Below are 6,772 nucleotides of genomic sequence, written 5' to 3'. Positions count from 1 at the left end.
CAATCGATTTACGTACCAATGTCCGTAACCGCAAGTGATTAAACGATCAATGACCAGTAACCGGAATCATTAATCATAGTTAATGATGTTTAGCATGCCACAACAGACTATTTTACGGTTCGTTTCTGCGCATCATAGCCAGAAAGTAGGCATACTTAAAGTGATTATCATAATCAAGGAAAATGATAACTGACTCTAATTGAGATCTAACAGGGTGTCCATCCTCCTCTCCAAACAGGCGACTGGACAGAATGCCTACCTTACGCATCAACAACAGGTTAATGACCGCTGGGAAGTGATTAACGCAATCTGGACAGTTAATTACCCCTCTAATGAATGAGGCAATCATAATCCAAACCAAATGCCAGGTTGTCACAGTTGACCACCCACCACCCCTCTTCCATACCGCTCCACCCCCACCCCGAATCTGCATCATGTTTAAACTTGCACCGGATTGAGAATTGCCCGGTTACAGGACGAAGATCATCCCTCCTAATTAATAATAATCCATAACTGTCCCTCTAATGATTGTCAATCACACACCTAAAGGGTTCCTCTCACCTCCCAGCCTCCTGCTCCAAACCAAACCCTCCTTCCCTTCCTACCGCCCATAGCACCACATTCCTCCATACCCAAAGCAATAATAGTAAGAAAAAGAAGCAACAACAAATCACAAAAGTCCTACTTAAGGAGAAATACACAGTCCTGCACTGAAGTGCGATAGTGATCACCCCTCCTAAGGAATGATGCAATCATAATCCAACCCAATGCCAGGTGTCACAGATGGCCCACACTCCATCATCACCCTCCCCCTCCAAACCGCCTACGCAATATTTCTCATGTTTAAACTTGCACCTGGATCGAGAAGTGACCATGTTACAGACGAATGATCATCCCTCCTAATTAATCATAATCCATAAATGTCCCTCTAATGATGTCGAATACACACACCTAAGGGGTCCTCTCACCCTCCCCTCCTCCTGTCCCAAAAACCAACCCTCCTTCCCTTCCCAGAGAACCGCCCCTGGCCCACATTCCTCCATACCAAAGCAATAATAGTAAGAAAAAGAAGCAACCACAAAAATCACAAGTCCACTAAGGAGATAAACAGTTCCTGCACTGAAGTGCGAGTAGTGATCACCATCCTAATGAATGATGCAATCATAATCCACCCAATGCCACGGTTGTCAAATGATGACACACCTACCTCATCACCCCTACTCCCTCCCACACACCGCCCCACGCAATATTCATTGTGTTTGAACTTGTACCGATCGAGAATGACCTGTTACAGACGAGTGGACCACCCCTCCTAATGAATGAAATGTCATAAAGCAATAACCCTAACGCCCCCCCTCCACCGTTCCCCATCAGGCGTTACACAACAGGTCTGTAATGACCAACAAGATTATATCATGATATTCGCCGTGACAGGGTAAGAATACATTTACTGAAAAAGGTTTATAAAAACTGTTACAATAGATACGTTTTATTTTTATATTTCCATCACACACATATTTTGCGTCAATCCCGTATAGGTTGTGAGCGATGTGAAGGAGAAGAACTGTGCTTGCACAATTGTCTCTAATGTCAAACCACCCTCCTCTCCTCTCCAAAGCATATTCTGTTTTGCTAAGAGACTAATATCACTGGTCTATTCTGTTGCTAACGATTCTCACTATTGGTGATGATGAGAATATATTGGATAGACATCTTCACGGGTGGCAGCGCTTGGAGGTTGAAGGGCACGTGTCAGGACCATCTATGTAGCGATAAGTTAGAGCTTCTGGAAGAAATTCTTTTGTCTCGATCGTTTCCTCCTCTTAACTGACATTCTGTCACCAGTGGATGACGGAACTTAACCCTCGTTTCTCATTGCGGTGGAATATCTCCAGGTGGCGATTGATTTATATTTGTAGTGTAGGTGGGTTTCTTCCATTGAATATCTTCTTTTCTTCCTGGGCATATTGTCACTCAAGGTTCACTCACAAATGACTAAACAGGGTTTATTAAATACATTAGCGGCAATATTTCCATGCTGCAACTATTGCTATTGTGGCCGGACGGGAGGTAGGCGGGTGGGAGCTGTAGGGGGCCTCATCTTGTAACATGTTATACTAGCCAGTCTTACATCCCAGAGACATCTTCATAATAAAAATATAGTTTATTGAAAAATGATCATGACATTTTGTCTTATAATGACTCTCAAGCTTACACAAACACACGTCCAAGAGGCGATAACACAAATAACAGTCTTAAATGTTCTCTGTAAATCTAAATTCGGAATTACCACTATTTCATAATGTTTGCACCTTCAGCTTATAAAACTTAAAAGGTTATTATTAAAGATTGAAAAGTCGTGGTTTTATTCTATTGACAAGCATTAATAGGGTTTTTAAAGGTATCTATACAGGTCAAAGGACGGGTTTCCACTCTCGTAAGTTATGCTGAACAACCACTCTTCTTGCTCAGAGGTAATGATGAAATAATGCAAAGCTTAAATCAGTATCTTTATGTTTTACAAATGCACAATATAACAAAGTTGCAGACTAATAAGAATCATTCAAAAGGAAATTACTAATTTCGCAGAACGACTGATAAGCCTGCGAACTCCTCTATATGTTTAAAGTGTTATACTAGCCGTTCCTACATCCCAAAGACATCTTCATAATAAAAATATAGTTTGTTGAAAAGGATCATGAAATTCTTGTTGTACTTTATTATGACTCTCAAGCTTACACAAACATACGCCCTAAGAGGCGATAACACAAATAACAGGCTTAAATTTTCTGTGTAAATGTAAATGCGATAACCAATATTTCATACCTTTGCATGTTTCATACTTATAAAACTAAAAGGTTAATTACCTAATAGATTGAAATTATGCTGGTTTTATTCTATTTAGAGAGCATTAATAGGGTTTTCAAGGTATCTACACCAGGTCAAAGACGGGTTTCCCCCTCGTATTTACGCCTGAACACCTAATTATCTACCAACTGGCGTCACTACTTGCCCATATGTATAACTATTGTTTGAACTTGTAACTGACTTGATAAATGACCGTGTTACAGACGAGTGATCACCCCTCATAACCAATAACAAATAACCGCACAAGGGAAAGAACCCAACCGCAGGACGGATAGAAGTCAGGCCAGGTAATGACCAAATTCAAGGTGTTGACCCGAGAACAGGTGATCCTTCCTTCCCTTCCTACCGCCCCTGTCACACATTCCTCCATACCCCATTACAAACCAATAATAGTAAGAAAAAGAAGCAAACAAACAAATCACCAGTCACAAGTCCTGCTTAACCCCTTATCGACGGGTCGGAACAATGTTGTAAACCTAACTTGACGGGAAATAGAAGCAGGCAACTCTCGTCAAGCCGGGAGCGTGCGCTCGACGCGCACGGGCCGTCTCATCACGCACGCGAAGTTTCAGCGCGCTCCTATGGTTGGTTTGCGAGTAACCGCAACGTAAAGTTTTTGTACTCAAGAAACATGTAAAAGTTTGTAGACTCACTGTATCTTTATTATATGTCCTATGAACGATTTTATTGCTTCATACTATAGTATAAAGTCCAATTTACGTGTATATCACAAATTTTAGGGTGTAAAGTCAATGGTTTGTCTGTGCGTGAGATCGAAACATAGCGTAAAACTTCAATTTTATTTTTATCAAAATTTCATATACAAATGCATAAATAGTATATGTATAGTATATATATACATTACTTACATAAATAATATCAAAGTTTGTCATTTTCAAATTATCTTCAGCCATGAAATGCCTGAAAGCACGGTGTTTTCCATTTTCAATGATAAATACATAGAAACTATGTACAATATTCCTTTATCCAAGCTTCAGGCATGAAATGCCTGAAAGCACGGTGTTTTTTCTTTTCAAATTATCTTCAGGCATGAACTGCCTGAAAGCACGGTGTTTTTTCTTTTTCAATAAATAAATACATAGAAACTATGTATATATAAAATATTTTAGACTATTTACAACTTGCCCAACGACCTTCAGGCATGGAAGGCCTGAAAGCACGGTGCTGGACAAAGTGAGGTGCCGCAGCAACTGCACATCACCCTGGTCTCCTTCCTGCGCCGGTGGTTCCTCCAGCAGAGCACACACCGACGCCACCGACGATGCGGTGTGTCAACTGGCAAGTGTGCCTGCTGGGGAACCTCCTCCTCGTGGCGAGCCTGAGGAGGATTCCGCCGGAAGGAGCCACGGGGACCGCCTGTAAATAGATGCAAGAAAAAAAGACTGTAAGACAAAAAAAGGACATGTAAAACATTGAAATATAACATTTCTTTATCAGAATAAAGAAAAAATAAAGGGTCAGATGCTTTACCTTGCTGCAGCAATCCTCGAACGAGTTCCTTTCGGAACTCAAACTGAGTAAGTTTACCGCCGAGGGCCCGGTGGATAGCCAGCGCGTTGGTCGTAGTCATATCCAACAGGTAAAAGAAAATCTTCTTATACCACTTGACGGTCTTCCTCGTCGTTGGATATGACTGCGCCAGCTGATCCGAGAGGTCGACACCCTTCATGCCGTTGTTGTAGGCAGCGACAACTTCAGGCTTCGACCTCTCCACCCCTCGGCGGTTGGGAGGCAGGGTAACGACCTTGCTGGTGTGGGCGGTAGAAAGCATCGTAACAGGACGCTTGTCCACCACTGAAGGCAGATCATTCCGGTCTTGCTGGACCGGAAGTCGATTTGTCCCCGACTCGCCTGCAGGTCCGAGGGCATGCCACGCCGGTTGAGACGCACAGTCCCAACTGCACTGGTCTTCCTGGCCTGCAGGTAATGGAAGAGAGTCGGGTAGGTGTACCAGTTGTCGGTGTATAACTGGTACCCCTTGTCGAACAGATCTGCCTTCTCCAGCAGGTCAGTGACGGCCTTCATGCTGGATGGAAATACGCCGCGGTCCTGCCCCATGTAGATCTTGAAGGCCGCCGTATACCCTGCCTCTGGACCGTCGGACGAGCAAAGCTTGTAGACCTTCAGCCCTCTCCGAGCCCTCTTGCTCGGATTGTACTGGAGGGCGTGGTGACGCCCCTTGAAGGCCCACAAGCTCTCGTCGACGGTCACGTTCTTGTTCGGGACGAAGGCGGATCGATACGTCGATTCCAAGACGTCTAACACAGGGCGCAGCTTCCAAAGCCTGTCCTCCGCGGGATGCTCCCCTTCGTTGTCAGCGAAGTGGAGCGCGGAGGTCAGGGCATCGTAGCGGTCCCTGGTCATCGTCTTGGCGAACACCGACGAGGACATCAACGGGTCCGTCGACCACCATTCCCTCTGGTCCCTCTTCGACTGAAGGCCCATCAGGAATCGTAAGCCGACATAGGAGCGGACTTCCCGCACCGTTGTGTCCTCCCACCCCTTCATATGGGATGAAGGGTGCGCGGGTTCTGTCGAACATACCTGTGGTTGGAAGAAAAAAGACATTGTAAAATCAGGGGGTTTTTCAAAAAAAAGACATGTAGAAAATTACGATTTTCAAGTCAGAATATACAGAGATATTGTTTTTACTTACCGATTCGTCTCGTCCACGATGGTCTGAAACAACTCCTCTGGGAACACACTGGTGAACACTTCTAATGGGGTCGACGAGTCTTCAAGGGGTGCTTTCACACCCGGTGTCCCCTCGAAGCAGTGATGCCTGACGAAATTCTCCCTCTTCGACCAACAAAAAGAGGGAGTTCCCGGAGCATTACGCTCCCAATGTCGTCTGACGTATTCTGCGAGGGGCTCGTCGGAGTCCAAAGAGGTATCCACCAGCGGGACATAGTCAAAATCTTCATCTGAGTCGTCGTCCACACCCGACTCTTCGGTATCGAACTCGGATCCCTCCCAATCCGAGTCGTCACCGTCAAATCGAGTGGAGATTTCAACTTCTGTAAAAAAATACAAAGGTAAACGTGAGTTCTCTGTGGAAATAGTCTTGGTATGCAGAAACAAAGTCAATGTTCCAACGACACGTTTTTTTTACAAGTCAAAAAAAGGAAAACTTACCAGAGAGATCGCTAGTCCTAGGCAATTTCAGAGGAGGTGTATAATCCTCTTCGTCTGTAGAATACAGGTATAGAAGAGGATCTGGGGCATTCCGCAAGCGTTGGATTCCCGACGTCGATGGCTGGGGGTCATCAACGTCGCTGAACGAGAGGTCCCGAACAGCAGGGGAAATCCTTGGCTTGCGGCCGCGGCGTACAGAAAGTTGTCTTGACATTTTGCAAGGTCAGCTTCTTCCATCCAAGTGATTATCTTCCCCTTTGGGTCGCCTTTTATTGCGATTTTTCAGAGGCATTAGCCAATCAGATTCGCCATGTCGGGTCACGTGAGTCACGTGAGGTAATTCGGGGAACGTGGTAAACTATGGCTGAACTACTCTACTGGCAATCATTGTCCCCCAAAAGATCTAGAAAATCACGTAAAACACGCACATGCAGAAACGTACACACGTACACACACGCACATGCAGAAACGTACACACGTACACACACGCACATGCTCTCTCTCTCTCTCTCTCTCTCTCTCTCTCTCTCTCTCTCTCTCTCTCTCTCTCTCTCACACACACACACACACACACACACACACACACACACACACCTCTCTCTCTCTCTCTCTCTCTCACACACACACACACACACACACACACACGCACATGCTCTGTCTCTCTCTCTTCGCTCTCATTCTCACACAGACACAAAGTACAGTAAGGACGTGCGTCATGGTAGAAAACTTGCTGAGTGACTGTTTAGGT

The 6,772-nt window shown here is 44.9% G+C and overlaps 2 protein-coding genes across 2 annotated transcripts; both read right to left on the bottom strand.

Annotated features, from left to right (window-relative positions):
• Positions 1–3,729: 3,729 nt before the first annotated feature.
• Positions 3,730–5,404, bottom strand: LOC119571054 (piggyBac transposable element-derived protein 4-like). Its single transcript, XM_037918524.1, has 2 exons — positions 4,360–5,404; positions 3,730–4,245 (listed from the first exon to the last, which is right to left on the bottom strand). Exon 1 carries the CDS (start codon positions 5,395–5,397, stop codon positions 4,555–4,557), a length of 843 nt encoding a protein of 280 aa, XP_037774452.1. The 5' UTR covers positions 5,398–5,404; the 3' UTR covers positions 3,730–4,245; positions 4,360–4,554.
• LOC119571055 lies at positions 4,025–4,459 on the bottom strand. The gene is made up of 2 exons (XM_037918526.1): positions 4,360–4,459; positions 4,025–4,245 (listed from the first exon to the last, which is right to left on the bottom strand). Exons 1-2 carry the CDS (start codon positions 4,457–4,459, stop codon positions 4,025–4,027), a joined length of 321 nt encoding a protein of 106 aa, XP_037774454.1.
• Positions 5,405–6,772: the final 1,368 nt, after the last annotated feature.

This window comes from Penaeus monodon, unplaced genomic scaffold (assembly GCF_015228065.2).
Source record: "Penaeus monodon isolate SGIC_2016 unplaced genomic scaffold, NSTDA_Pmon_1 PmonScaffold_4919, whole genome shotgun sequence".
NCBI lineage: Eukaryota > Metazoa > Arthropoda > Malacostraca > Decapoda > Penaeidae > Penaeus > Penaeus monodon.
Note: the sequence above shows the minus strand (reverse complement) of the source record. Positions and strands in the feature narration are given on the sequence as shown.